The sequence below is a fragment of the Caloenas nicobarica genome, chromosome 2 (assembly GCF_036013445.1).
Source record: "Caloenas nicobarica isolate bCalNic1 chromosome 2, bCalNic1.hap1, whole genome shotgun sequence".
Lineage (NCBI taxonomy): Eukaryota > Metazoa > Chordata > Aves > Columbiformes > Columbidae > Caloenas > Caloenas nicobarica.
Window position 1 is genome coordinate 137,294,368 of NC_088246.1, and position 15,600 is coordinate 137,309,967.

Below are 15,600 nucleotides of genomic sequence, written 5' to 3' on the forward strand. Positions count from 1 at the left end.
CTTTGCAACTTCCCATGCAAATTTTTTTTTTTTTTACAAATGCTCTGTGCGGGGGAAAACAGTTCAGAAAGTAAGTGAAGTTAAAAAGTAAGTTAAGTTTGAAGTAAGTTAACTCAACTCTCAGCTTCAGTGGCTAACAAAAGTATTATAAAAGTTTGTTTTCCACGTAAAGAAATAAAGACTGTATGAAGAAGCTGGGTTTATTTTCCTGGCATTTAGCCCTGTCACTCATGTGAAAAATGAAGATCTGAAGGGAATTAAAAGACTTCACCTCAGCAGGAGTGTTAGCAAGCTGATCAAACATATTCAAGTTCTTGGTAATCTTTAAAAAATACATTTTATGGGAATAATAGCTGCCTGTTGACTGAGTTCCAGTGAAGAGTGTAAAGGATAAGAAGACAAGAAATAAGATTATTATTTAAAAGTCTCTTTGCATTGACAGGTGTGGTTCATTGAGCTGCAGCATATTATATCAAAATGCTGTACTTGATTTGTACTTTTTAAAATACAAACTAGTTATTCAACCCTGGATTTTGAGGTGCTAGGGGACAGGTTTTGTAAGGCAGCTTAAAAGTCAGTTTCATAACAGGACAAAAGCAGGTTTTAGCTGTGAAATTTCACATTTAATTCAAATCTCCCTTCTCAGGGCCTTAAAACTCGGTTGTAGTCCATGTAGAGTGAGTTGGTGCTTAATTAGCAGAAATTAGCTGCAGTTTCATGGCAACAGGATTTTGGTACCCTCAATAAATACATCTGCTTTATTTCTATCTTCAGGAAGAGGGAGTGACCATCTTTTGTATAGCAGCTAGTGATCAAAGCTTTCCTCTGAGAAGATGAAATCTTGGCTCTGGGCCTTTTTAATTTGTGATAAGGTTAACTACCTGTTATGAGAATTATTTTTTCCTTTTTTAGAAGATTAAACAAAGTTGTAACGTAAATACATACTGAAGTCAAAGTTCTTCATTCCTCCTAAAAGATTAGTGTTTCAATTAACTTCTAGGTTAGTTCCAGGCTCCATGTTGTACTCTGTCTTCTCAGAATTCACAGGTTTTTGTGTTCTATTCTGCACGATCGTCCAGCAATTAGGAAGGCCACAGAATTTCCTCCTACGTCTCTCTAGTCCAGACTTCATTTGGGTAGTTAGGGAACTCTACTGCAGTGTGAGAGCTGTGGGTTTGAGCTCTCTTATTATGAAACTGGGGAGGTAAACTAGTTAGGCTAGTGTATGAAAGGTGGCAGCTATCACCAGCTTTTCCACATTTAGTGGAAAAGCGAATGTTCGAGTACCTAAACGCCAGAGTACTCACTAGGAGAGAGTCTGGAGAGGACTGAAATACCTTTTGAGCACTGCTTCTTTTGAGGTGCTACATGTTCAGGGATGCTGATTTATTTATTTATTTATTTTTAAATACTGACTGCTCCAGCAGGGGGATTGGACTGGATGATCTTTCGAGGTCCCTTCCAATCCCTAACATTCTGTGATTCTGTGACTCTGTCTGGGCTTCTCGCTTATGATATAGATTTTCTGACTCTGTCAAAAGCACCAAAATCTCATGTGCTGTAGAATTGCGCTTGCATTTAATAGTGGTCAGGTATATAACCTTTTTTATATCCTCTGGGTACTTTCCAAAGCATCTAGACTCTGAAGATACTAAATAGCACTGAAAATTAATAGGGTAATCTGCCAGATAGGAGGTTCCATCTACTTCATGATCCAGAGGGGTGATTGCAGCATGTGTAGAAATACCTATGATAGTTTCAGTCTAGCTTTCTCACTCAGGTACTACCAGAAACAAAACTATATAAATATGGACTTTAGTAAAAGATGTATAAACATGTCTATGAATCTGGAAAAAATTGTTGAGGCACTTGTTGGTTGAGTAGAAATAGGAAGACCGAAAACCAGAATATTGGAAACAGGCCAGTTTCTAGTGATGGAAAAGTGAGAAGGAGTTGAGGACAGACTTCAGAAGAACAGTACTTCAGTGTGGTGCTGAGAGTGTTTAGAGAAAGGGATGAGTGGAAAAGGATCATACTGGAAGGATCTGCTAGGAGGATGAAAGTTATTGTGATACAGAGAATGATAATGCAGACACTAGCTAGCAGGTAGAGGCTGGATGTTGCCTTCTAAATAGCAGAACCACCAACAGAGCCGTTGAACAACAGTGTGTAAAACAAGTGAAGCGTTTATATAGCCAGCCAGTTACGGGAGATGATAAATATGCAAAGAAACCAGCAATTTGATTCAATATCACAGAGACCTGTAATGAGGTGAATCACACTTCACAGAATCACAGAATCACAGAATCACAGAATGTTAGGGATTGGAAGGGACCTCAAAAGATCATCTAGTCCAATCCCCCTGCCAGAGCAGGAAAACTTAGGTGAGGTTACACAGGAAGGCGTCCAGGCGGGTTTTGAATGTCTCCAGAGAAGGAGAATCCACAACCCCCCTGGGCAGCCTGTTCCAGTGTTCTGTCACCCTCACTGAGAAGAAGTTTCTTCTCACATTTAAGTGGAACCTCTTGTGTTCCAGCTTGAACCCATTACCCCTTGTCTTACTGTTGGTTGTCACCGAGAAGAGCCTAGCTCCATCCTCGTGACACCCACCCTTTATATATTTATAAACATTAATGAGGTCACCCCTCAGTCTCCTCTTCTCCAAGCTAAAGAGACCCAGCTCCCTCAGCCTTTCCTCATAAGGGAGATGCTCCACTCCCTTAATCATCTTTGTGGCCCTGCGCTGGACTCTCTCCAGAAGTTCCCTGTCCTTCTTGAACTGAGGGGCCCAGAACTGGACACAATATTCCAGATGAGGTCTCACCAGGGCAGAGTAGAGGGGAAGGAGAACCTCTCTGGACCTACTAACCACCCCCCTTCTAATACACCCCAGGATGCCATTGGCCTTCTTGGCCACAAGGGCACAGTGCTGGCTCATGGTCATCCTGCTGTCCACCAGGACCCCCAGGTCTCTTTCCCCTACACTGCTCTCTAATAGGTCATTCCCCAACCTGTACTGGAACCTGGGGTTGTTCCTGCCCAGATGCAAGACTCTACATTTCCCCTTGTTATATTTCATTAAATTTTTCCCCGCCCAACTCTGTAGCCTGTCCAGATCTCGCTGGATGGCAGCACAGCCTTCTGGCGTGTCAGCCACTCCTCCCAGCTTGGTGTCATCAGCAAACTTGCTGATGGTACACTCAATTCCCTCATCCAAGTCATTGATGAATATATTGAACAGTATTGGTCCCAGAAACACTTGGTTAAGTATATAAAGAAATGCAGAGAAAAAATAATTTAAAAAAATGAATCCATTATGGAACAAACTGACTAAGCACTGAGAATTAATTAGAGAGTGAACTAATTATGCAGAGAATTAATCACAAAGCAAGCTAGTGAGAGAGAGGGCAACTGAGGAGGTGGAGATGAGGCAATGAGTAGCCAACAAAGAAGCCAAAAGTACCAGATGTTGCTGAGGAATGTACATGACAAAGTTTTAACAAAACAAGCTCCAATTTTGCCCCCTGCTGTGTTCTCATCTATGCTGGGAATGTCATGCTGCCTTGTGAAGTGCTAGGAGAAAGGGAGAAGGTGATGGTTGGATTTGGCCATGTGAGAAGAAAGGTATGAATACAAAATCGACTCAGTCTATTGGTTTATGTTTCAAGACTATGGAGCTGCAAAATGGGACTGTGATTAGAGGCTTTACTGGTCTATTTTAGTCTGGTTATACCAGAGAAACTAATAAGAGATCTTGGAAAGGATTTTCTCTAAGTAGTTTTAACTTCTCCATTTAACTGATCTCCCTTAACTAGCACCGGTTGAGCCCTGGCCACGCTTTTAATAATTCTCTCTGAATTTGTACATACACTGCAAAATGCTTTCTCTCGTCTCTTGTTCTTTGCTTACCCACAGATATTCTTATTTTCTTCTTTTAGCAGCTGTCCACATTATTTTAGGTCTGATATACAGTTCACCAAGCTTTGCAGGAGTCTTCCTCTAGACCTTCCTGTGAACTGCTTGAGAAACTGCTTTTCCACCCAGAGACGATGGAGTTACTTATTCAGTTCAGATGGTGAGGGCTTAGGTACAGGGTGCTGAAATTCATAAGCTTCTCCTGAGATGTGATGTCTGTGTGAGTTCTCTGGCTTGTATAGTTGTTGTCTATCTAAATCCTTAATAACCACATGCAAAAGGAGAAACTGTCTTGTGACTGTTTGAAAATGAGACTTGATGCACCTTCCAGAAAACTACGGATCTAAAAAAAACCCAAACAAAAATGGAGACTAACTATGTTATTATATTTTCCTAAAGTCATTGATGAGGTAGTTCCTTCTATGACACCATTTATTTTATATTTTGGAAGGGATAAAAAAAAGATTAGTTTAGTATTCCAAAATACAGATTCATGAATTACTTTAATTTGTAAAATTAGATCAGATTTTGGATGGAAACAAACAAATTTTCTATAATGATACTTCATTCTGTTGAGCAATAGCATCTGTGATTTAATGTTGCTAAAAAGCCATAAAACATCAGATTTTTTTTCTCCATTGTTGGCTTATTGCTTAATTCATGTCAGATTTAGTTTTCTCTTGATTTAGTGCTGCATCCATTATATAGAAAGATAATTGCATTAAATGGACTTTGTTTAAAGTTTCATTATATGAGGAAAAGAATTGTGATACTTGCTAGAGTACACAAAGCACGAGGATTATGCAAGTTTCCTTGTACTCTTTTTTTCCAGTTGCTCCTGTCTACTTAAATCATCTTTATCACAGGAAACCAAAGATTTCTCAGCCTTTGCTTTGTTGTTCAAGTGGAATGAACCTGAATTCTTCTCTCAAAGAAAAAGCATGAGATGACAGGAAAACTGAGCCTAGTGTTTTTGTCTGGTACTGGAGGATGGAAGAGTGCTGCACTACTGATGCTGTGAGAGAGGGAAAAGGGGACATGGGCAGCAATAGTTACTACTTCAGCCATCCTGAGCCTCCATTTCGGTAATTCCTGCAGATGTCATTCTGACTATAGTATAAGCAAAACAGGTTGGCTACTGGGAGCTGGGCAGAATAGCCATGACCAGCTGCCACTGTATTCAGCAACCAGCTGCTTAGGCAAATAATTGCCCTGTATGACTGCCCTGAGCTCTAGGTTCCTATGTTCTAGTCCTGGATGTCTTCTGCATGGTGGTGGCAAATCACTTTTAATGGCATTGCTTTTTTTTTTATTATTATTTGTTTGTTTGCTTTTTTTGAAAAAGTTTTGATTGGCTGTTAAATGAAAGATTTGAATGTCAGATAGTTTAAACTCTGTCTCATATTTGTAGTTTTTTAATACATATGAGAAGTATGCACAAAAGATACATTATGCATATGCAGTTTTCTTTCTTGAGCTACTAAATACCTTTATTTTAAAGTAAGGTTTCTAAGAAGTCAATGTACAGTAAGAAGAAATACATGTTGTTAGACTAGCTGATTAAAGTGGACAAGTTCATGAAGTGGCTGCGTGCTTGAAAGCCTAAAACCTTTTATTATTGTTGGATAGTGCTCGTATTTCTGTAGCAAATCATTGGCTTGAGGTCACTGGGAATTCAGAGTTCTTAACTTCTATAAATAAAAAATAAGATCAGCACCTGGCAGAGCATTTGGAAGAAGAACAATATTATTTACAACCCTATATAGTGTACATGTATTTTGTCCAGATAATCTTTGAATACTCATAAATAGCTTATTACTGACCTTGTTGCTTTGGTACAGGTTCTTCTTTCTTATTGGCCTCTTCTTTCTGTGGTTCATCTGGTTTTTTATTTTCACCCTTAAAAAAATCAAACAGGATTAGAAACTGTAGATGTTTGTTGTTGAGAATGATAAGGATGGTTTGATGGCTGCAACATTCTCCTGGGAATTTAATTAACCAAGCTGAGACACACTAAGATTTCTCCTGGGTGTTCTCTCTGTGTTCTTGGACAAGATTCACAAAAGGACCTGGATGCCGAAATAAAAAACTGTTGTCTTCATATCTGCTGTGAAAATCCAGTTACTTGGCCCGGGGTTCTGCTGCTGCCTGTTCCCGGAGCCTCCTTCACGTTGTCAAGGCTGACTTGTTCAGTGCTGCCGCTTAGAAGGCAGTCTGAATCTCTGAATTAGTCTTCTGCCTAAACCTTCTGCTGCTAATAGACCTGGTATGTTTTGAGCTACCTTACCACAGTGATGTATCTCAGTCTTTACAAAATACAGAGACAGTATCAACTTTCGCTGCAAAAAATCGACTTCGTCCCACACTTTCTGGCTTGGATCTGTGAACCAAGTTCTCATGTATGTATACTTGGGTCCCTCTTGGCTTTGACAGGGAGGCCCTTAGAGGAGAGAGTGAGAAATACATGGGGAGTCTTAGTTGTTCAAAATACTTTGTAACAGTGTAGTGCTAATGAAGCCCATGAGCATTTTTATTCCAGATAGGTTAATTTGCCTGATGCTTCTCATGCTCACTAACAGAGAAAGATATTAGATAGTATAAGCATTTGGAAAGTTATTTGACTGTAGGAGATTTCAGGTCTTCATGTACTTTTCTTCCTCTCTCCAAACTCAGTGATCTTACCTTTGAGTTTCTGAGATTAATATGAGGGTTGTCTTTTTCTGTGAAAGTATTTGTTTTTTCCCCCATCTGCTTTTATAAAGAGAATCTCGCACTTAAGTTCTAATGTACATATATATAAATAATGGAATTTGATATTTTTTATATATATAAATGAAAATTGAAAGCCAAATCAACCTCTATGCATACTGGAGATACTTGTATGATGTTTTGTTGTAAAGGTTGTTTTATTTGTTTCAGGCTTTCTCCTAATAGCATAGCAAAAGAACATTAGTGTGAGAACAGTGCTCTGCAGTTACCAGATCCTATGTTCATTTCTTCATTTCTCTTGAGATGGTATCTTCTTGCAGACAGAAAATGTCTTAATCCTTGACCCATTCATCTGCCTCCATCTTAACATTATCTATAATAGTGGAGGCTGATAGTGATATGGTCTGAGTGCTGAGCTGATGTATGGAATTATTCTGGTGAAGAGAGTAATCCACATCTCCAGGGAAATCTAAATAAATATTTTTTTCCTAAAGCAGTTTGCCAAGTGAGGTGTCAGGCTGCACAGAAATAAGCTGCCGAGATTCAAGACTTTTCTTCTTTTAAGATAATGTTTTATTGACCCAAGAAAACAGATGTGCAGAACTTTAAAAGAAGCATGAACGATACTTTATCTGTAGATCTGCAGCATATTAAATTTATCGAACATAGACACTTTTGCTGTTTTGCGTGGATGGCAGTATGGATATGCCTTTTCATCAAACAATTGTTTTTTGCACATTTATAGTAATGACAAGACAAATTTGAGTTGTAGTTGTGCTGGATTATACTGCACCTCTTCTTGAGGTTGTACAAACCTATGAGCTTCAGAAAAGCGTCAGTTCTAGGAAATGATTTGATTTTATGAACATTTATGTTTTTATCAGTATTACGTGCAAACGTAAAATTTATGGAACCTTTTACATGAAAATCAAGGCTCCCAGAAGTTAAGTCAGAGTCTGTGTTTATGTTTGACTGTTGTAAATAAGTCACAAGACACTGCTTAGTTAAGATTAACTTTATAATGGTGGAGTTTCAATTGTTTCATTAAGCATGAACTGAGATTAATAGCTCAGGCTAATACTACAGAACTAATTTCACTTTCCTAATTATTTGATGAAACTCTAAATTGTTGCCATTTTGCATTGTAAAGTTTTGATTAGGTGAAGCTGGAAAAAACAAAATACTTTAGGACATTATCATGAAAATATAAAAATTAAAATGTAACAAGTGAAGGAGTATCTAGTCTCTGCATCATTTTAAAACTATTCCATTAATTAAAATGAAAAGAACGAATTAACTTTTACAGTAAAGAACTACTAACTAAAAAACATAAACTGTAGACTAATATGACTTACTGCATTTTTCAAACAGGAGTTATATTAGTAAAATCAAGCCAAACAAAATACTTCTTAAAAAAGCTACTAAAATACTTTGCCTTTTCAACAGTTATCAGGAAGCAGGTTAATATATACCTGTATACCATTCCAATATTCAGAAAGGATATACTGACATTTTCTGCCAGCAGGGAACAAGATGAAGAGCATTACATCAGCACATCAAAAGCAGCCATACTAGTATTTCTAATTCTCCATTTGCAATGCTGATCAAGACCTCTCATAAGCTTGCACTATTTCAGGTTAACCTTATTTGGAAAGCAATGTGCAAAAGGAGGAAATCTGGTTCTTTTTCATAAAGAAAAGGTGGGAAGGATAAGGGGAATAAAGGCATTTATTTGATTTGATTAAATAAAGATTGATACCCTGAGCAATAAGTATATTTGAAAATCTAACCTTTGGCACTTATTTACATGAGTATTTTCTAAACAAAGGCAATATTACTGAGTCTGTACCGAACAATAAAAACTGTACCTGGCCTGTAGATGCTTTGGGTGGAGGAGGGACACCTTCATTCTTGCAGTCTGCTCCCTCAGGTGATAATTTTGGTCTAGAAAATACTGCTCTTAGTTTTTTAAACATCTTGTCCATTCAACTCTACTGAAGCCTCTCTAACTCTCTTACCATGAACAGGTATATAGCACATGTTTTCCTGCCATCAGTAATCAGGCCAATTAGACACTTAATCAGGTTTAGGTCTGATTAATGCCTTAAAGAAATTCCTTGCACAGTCTGTTTCAGCGACAGCTTTTTCTCACCATTAGTACTTTTGTTTTATGCTGTAGACTAAGCTATTTCTAGTCTTGACAGTTACACTACATACAGACTCAACTGTGAACACTTTCTGATTACAATAAATCAGTGTCTAATCTTTTATCTGTTGGATATTAAGCATTTAGTTTATATTTAAAAACAAAATTTTAAGTCCTAAAAACACCTGTAGCTTAACCAGGAAATGAAAAAGATTAATTGTTCAATAATCACCAGCTACCCAGTAGGTTACATTAGAGCTCAAGAGGTTTAATTTCTTTGCAGTCCTGAACTTTTAAAAGTGTTTTTTTGTTTTTGTTGTTTTTGTCTTTTTTTGTTTGTTTGTGTGGTGTTTTTTTGTTTGTTTGTTTGTTTGTTTGTTTTTTTTCGGATGAATGATACTAAGAGGTCTTCTGTTCAGGTATATTTTAGCAAGCTTATACCTGGTTTTATTCCCTCCCTTCTTGCTTTAAATTTTCATCTTTGTATTTCCAATGTATTTACAGACAATACTATTATATGCAGAATCTTAGCTACAATTTTGGTAAGGTTAAGTTTTAGCTGAATGTCCTACAAATTAGTAAAATATAAATGTTCATACAGTTTATAATTAGGACATAATGTTGAGATTCTATAGGCTATGGATCATCCTATATAAAATCAAGCATGGTTTATTTTGTAGGTGAAACTCAATTTCAAATAACTTTAGTGCCATATTGATTCAGCCTCTCTTAACAAGGATCTTCACAACTTACTTGTCTCTCCTTGTCCTTAATTCCACTTTATTTATTGCAGGTTTATGCCTTCACTTTAAGCTCTAAATTTGAGCTAACAGCTTATAATTGATTTATGCTTGTCATCAGGTCATCAAGAAATGCAGAATCCTACTCCTTTGAGTTATTTCCATGATTATGTATGTAGTGATAATATGAAAGTATTGAAAATCTCCCAGTGGCTGCCTCCTACTACTATAGTAGTAACTGTAAGAACGAACCAACAGTTTTTATAGTTTGCAAGCCTTTATCCTACATTGACACTCATGAGGCAGACCTTGGGACAGCTGGCCAGGCTCATAGTTGTCAGCTGCAGCAAGAGCTTGGAAACTCCCTTTTTATTAAGGCCTGTGTTCTGGTTTACTTTAAAAGCAATGTTATTCTTGCTAATGCTTCAGTCTGTGTTTAAGCTTAGTGTTCAAATGACTAAATTATAAATTAAAGTATTTTCACTTATTTATGCAGAACTGGTCAATAAGTAGCTTCTTTTGGATGTGAAATTCTGCCTTTATACTCTTTTTACTTCAGCTCATAACAGACAAGAAACAAGTTAGTTCTTCCTCTTCTATGTAAAATCTTAGCAGATTAAATTGACTAGTGCAGGAAAGTTTAATCAATTGCCTATACAAACTCTACCTGCAGACTGAGCCTTTTTGAGAGCAATTGTTTTTTCATTATAGAAAAAATAAAGTCTTCATTATCAATTTTTCTTAGAAAAGATAATTTCATTCTTTGTTTATTAAAAATGGTAAAGTTTTACATAGAGCATAATACAATGAAAATATACAGCATTTATTAAAGGAAAATATGTATTTCTCGTATGAATTTCTGCAAAATTATGCACATTTTTCTTTTAAAAAATTCCAAGCAACGACATGATTTAATTATTTTTTTATCATTATGGTGTTTATGCCTGCTTTAATGTCTAATTAAAAGGCATGAAAAATGAATGTAACAGACCTTAAAAGGAAAGTGCCTTTGGGAACCTGTTAATAACTATTGATATCTGCAGTTAATGAATGTTACATTGATTCAGCCTGTGACTAACCCAATAAATGCTTGAAACCCCTTCATATGATGTGATTTTGTAACTAATAAGCAGACCACAATAAACCTAACATTTTGATACCAATGAAGGTACAAGTTTACCTCCTAACCCTGGTAAAATGATTAATTTGCTTCAATATCTCATTTATCTTCTATATACTATGGCTATTTATTTTTATCAGGTCCTGAACATGCTAAAAGCACTTCAGTTAATTGACTATTGTGATGCACTGTTAAGTAAGAAGATTAAGAGTGCTGCAGCAAAGCAGATAGCCTGTATCCAGTTAGCTTCTTAACTACATTGGCTTTGACCAGTGCTTACTATATGCTGTATTTATGGTAAACCCTACAGGGTACAAGGATTTCAAGCCTGTCTCATACATTCTCTAGATATAGGTGGTATGCTTCCTATATTTATTAATGAGGTACCCCCTTTCCCACTTTTTTCCTTCAAGGAATGTTGCTCCTCCATTTAAAAATTTGGCATATTCTTCAGTTTTCCAAACTTCTGATAGCATTTTTCTTTGAGGTTTTTTCTTTTAATCCAAAGTATATTTGAAACAAGGCACTCAGTCTGGATATTATGTTCTAAACTTGTGCAAGAGATTATTCTTAATGAAATATAACAGATGTCTTAGAAACAGAGGTAATTTAAATTCTGCATGTTCACTTGATTTATAATCTCTGCTAAAACAATTGGCAGGACTCTTTTCCAACACCCCATTTGAACCTGTATTATAGAGTGCATGATTTCTTTTTCTGAATAATTGGGATAGTTGCTAATGAGATTCCTTTTTTCAGAATTATTCTTGGAGGTGTTTGCCTGTGTGCATTTTTTTTTAACCTGGTACTCGTTATAAAATGCTTTAAAGCCCTGTGAGCTCACATTTAACTACCAGTGTATTTAATAGGCATAGAGTGAATTCCAAGGACTGCTTTGCATTCCTCAACAGGCAGTGTCTCTTGCTCCAGTTGTTTGAATGTACAGATCAATACATATCCTCTAAAGTTTTTATTTTTGTATTATATCAGCTGTAGTGTGTTAAAAAGATCAAAACCTGAGTTTCACTTGTATTCAGATATTCCCACAAAGCAAAATGTAACGTGCAGATGTTTTTCATAGGTATCTTTCTTCAGTTTCTCTCTGTGATTTGGGGATCTTGACAGATGCGAGTAGTACATCTTTCTTTAGAGCTCTGTAATAGTAGACATACAGAAGATTAATCTAGCACTTACCATATTTTTTCCTCTACACAGTATAAGATTTGACAATTTTGCCCATTTTTGTGGATTAACAAAAGTCATAGCACGAAGTTATCTGTTGTTCTGTTGTCCTTAATTTTGAGGACTTTTTTTTTTTTTTTTCTCTTGAGAAAAAAAGTGGTTCTGGAGCTCAGATTTTTCATATCTACTCATTGTCTCTTATACTCAGGTGATACTATCATTTAACTAACTATACCATAATAAAGAAAATTAATCCATGCTTTTAATAGAAACCTGTCTCCTTAAACATATTGTCACAGTCATGGCCAGCTGTATGCATTATAACTGTAGCATTCAGTGAAGTATCTTTAGAAATAACAAAGGTTACTTAAAAAGATCACTCTTTACTGTTTCAATTATAGCTAATTTTGCACTGATTCATAAGTCTTTTCTTATGTTGCATTTTATACACTGGCACAAACGTACCCAAGTCAGCTTCTGCATCCTAAATTTGAGGTAGCAGTAGGTCTTATGGTCTGGAGGAATCTGGAAATACAAAATAGTCTTGGTTGTTTTGGCCTTCAAGGAATGAAGACTATTTTTTCCTTTCAAATTCAGTTTGATATGTCAAATCCAATTAACAGGATTTGTTCAGTTTACAAGAAAAAACAGATGGGAACTTCTGTGGGAATAGGCTGGAAAAGACAGGGTGCTGATATTTCCTATTCCTTTTCACACTCTTCTATATAAAATTACTTAGTTAAGGTAGGAGCTGTATCCTAAAGACTCGTTTTCTGGAGCCTTCACCAGATCCTGGCTAGCTCTGAGTGTGATACTATCATCATGCCATAATGTGATGGGCGGGTTGGAGGAGGTGACAAAATTGACTGTCAGCCTGCCAAAATGATGATGATTGATGCCGCCTCTAGCTAGTGACCTCTTTTGATGAAAATAACATGTGAATCAAAGGAATGGAGCATAAGACAGAAGAAAAATGTAATTCCACTTATGTTTAGTTATGCCATTGATTTGCAGGCATAATAAAAGGTGAGGAGAGGTTCTTGTCTACTAGCAGAAAGTACAGTTCCCTTACCATGTCTGGCTTTTCACCCGCGCCCCACCCCATCTTTTTGCTTCGTGTTTTTGCCTTCAGAATAAAGAAGACACCACCACTAGATGTTTCTACCTGTATTTCTTATGTGTCCTTATGAGCAGAATTTCTTTAGTAACAGTGTGTTACTGCCTAAAATGTGACTCATCACATGAGGAAGCTTTATCAGCCAGGGTAGTGCTCAAAATTCTCTCTCACTTAAGTGAATATCCAAAATAAATCTCTGGACCTCAGGGTAAAAAGGAACAGCCCCTCCAGAAAGGTGGTCGTAAGACCTACCTGGAGGGTTCTCAGCCATGGGCTAGGTCACTGGAAGAATTAGGCTTCCTGCAGCCCCTCCTGGAAGACCACATAATCTCAAACTGACAATTTAGGGTCTCCTCACTACCCTGGTTGGTAAGCAGTACTGATTTGGAACGTGTAAGAGGTGATCTTTGTGTCAGAAGCAAAACACCCCCAAAGAAGTGCTCTCATGCCACATGTAGTAATTTAGTAATATATACTTTATACTACTGAGGCCATAGTCCCCTTTTTCTTCCCATTTTTCATACAACTCCATGGAGAAGTCCAGACTACTACAGAAGGGAAGAGATTCTCTGCCATGTCCTTTAGATGGGAAGCTGCCTGCAAGTGATCTGCAGATACTTCCCAGGAGAAGGCCTCTGTGTGTGAGCCACTTCTAGGGAGACTGGAGTTGTTCAAAGTGTGAAGTTCCAGTGCTGGAGTTTCTCAAAATACATGAGATGAGCTCCAACATCATTCTGTATTGCTACAATTTTTATGAATAAGTACTGCAGCTGTTTATGGTAGGGAAGTTGACAAGGGCTGCTCTGCTGAATGTCTTCAGTAGGAAAGTCCAGGAAGAAGATAGGGAAGACAGACAACCTTTCCTTTTGAAAGGGCTCACTCCTGGACTGGAACCTGTATTCCAGCGTGGAGCCGCCACATTTAAAAAAACTTTACTGAAAACCACTGGACAAGGGTGGTGGGGTTTTTTTTGCTTTGTTTTGTTTTGTTTTGGTTGGTTGGTTGGTTTTGTTTGTTTTGGTTTTTTGTTTGTTTTGTTGTTGTTTGTTTGTTTGTCTGTTTGTTTGGTTTTTTACCCTGCCTGAAGGTTATTTACATCAGGAGATTGAAAATAAGTCACTTGGGCAAAAATTCCCTCAAACGTTAGTAGGATCAGCAAGATCATCTCTGAACCATGCGAGTACGCAATGAAATAGTAGGCTGCTGAAAAGCTCAATAAAATGCCAAGATTCAAAAAAAAGATGTGGTTCTGCTGCTTTGTTTCCTAACCTTGTAAAATAGCGGTGACCTGGAATGCATCTTGCTGTTAAAAAAATTTAATATTTTTTTAATAAAAAGATACTGTGATATTGATTTCAGAACCACTACTTCACATATAACTTTATACTCAAAGTTAGAATGTAAGTCACTGCATTCATGTGATTTCACACATGACTGGCTGGTTCTGCTTACTTTTTAACTGCTAATCATTGTTTCTCTTATGTAGAATAGCCATGGAGAACGAGCATGGTAGTACTTATGGAGTGGTAGAAAGGAATTTCATTCACTTAAATAAAACTGTAAGAAAACATCAGGTGAGTCTAGCATTCATATGCGTGAGCACATCAGGAAAAGGAAACTTTGATGTACATGAAAAGCAGAGAAATTCTTGAACCATAACTGAATCTCAAATTTTGGTAAGGTTTAGGCCTAAAGCCTGTTCTGTTTTGGAGCTCTAAACCATTTAATGTGAGCTGATTGGCAGACCCCATTAAACAAAAAGACTTTTTTTTCTGTTTAAAAAATACTGAAATAAGTAGCTCTTGTTAAGAATGTTTTCAATATATAATCACGTGCTTGGTGTCTGACCAATGTCCTCTCAACATTCCTCAATTATGTTCTCTTATGGGAGCAAGAGTGGGAAAGACTTAGAGAAGGAAATATTTTTGTTTTGTTTACACTGAAAAACAACTGAAAGTGATCAGGATAGAGCTGGACTTTCATGTTCAAAATCTGTGGGCTTTTGAAGCTTCACTTTTTAATAAAATTGAGACGTTTAAGAAACAGAAGTAAATGTGATAATTTAAGTGATGCAGACTACTTTACTTCTCAGTTATTTTAGTTATAAAAGTTTGACATACTTTCTTTAAGAGGAACTGGGGAGATGAACACATGGCTTAGTTTGGATGAAAAAGGACCCAGAGGTGCAGGAAAGGCACCTGTGGGGAAGAGCAGAAATAAGCATGGAGGAAAAACATCTGTGGCCACTGCTTTCCTATACACTTTTGTAAGTGAATGATTATTGTGGGGAGGGGAGGGAGAGGGGGTGATGCATTTAGGGTGTTTCATGCCAATAACATTAACACTTGTATAATATTAACACTTTTATCTGAGGGAAATGGAAATAGGAATTTGATTATAAATTGCATCTTTTCTGGGAAGCTGAAATTTACTGTGTTATCAAAAGAAAGCAAGCTCTCAGAAGTGTTTAATGTATTCCTCTAAACCAATCATATTTTCTACGTACCCTCAGAGCATCCTCTTCCCACTGCAGTGATACTAAGCCTTATGTTTTTTGCTAACATAAATATTTAAAGCATGCCACCAACACAAGCTATCTAATCTAATCAACAACATAGCAACAAACTGAGAACGGAGCACTGCACAGTGCTTAGTGGAGAAAAAACCTGTT

At 37.0% G+C, this 15,600-nt stretch overlaps 2 protein-coding genes across 5 annotated transcripts in view; one reads left to right on the top strand and one right to left on the bottom strand.

Moving 5' to 3' along the window:
• The window catches only part of CNGB3 (cyclic nucleotide gated channel subunit beta 3), a 64,389-nt gene extending 55,789 nt beyond the window's left edge, over positions 1–8,600 (bottom strand). Inside the window, exons 1-2 of the mRNA XM_065630256.1 lie at positions 8,493–8,600; positions 5,739–5,814 (exon numbers count right to left, since the gene is read on the bottom strand). Of these exons, the coding sequence (XP_065486328.1) occupies positions 5,739–5,814; positions 8,493–8,600 (184 nt within the window). The remainder of the gene's footprint in view (positions 1–5,738; positions 5,815–8,492) is intronic.
• The window catches only part of CPNE3 (copine 3), a 133,000-nt gene that overhangs the window by 86,753 nt on the left and 30,647 nt on the right, over positions 1–15,600 (top strand). The window lies entirely within an intron of this gene.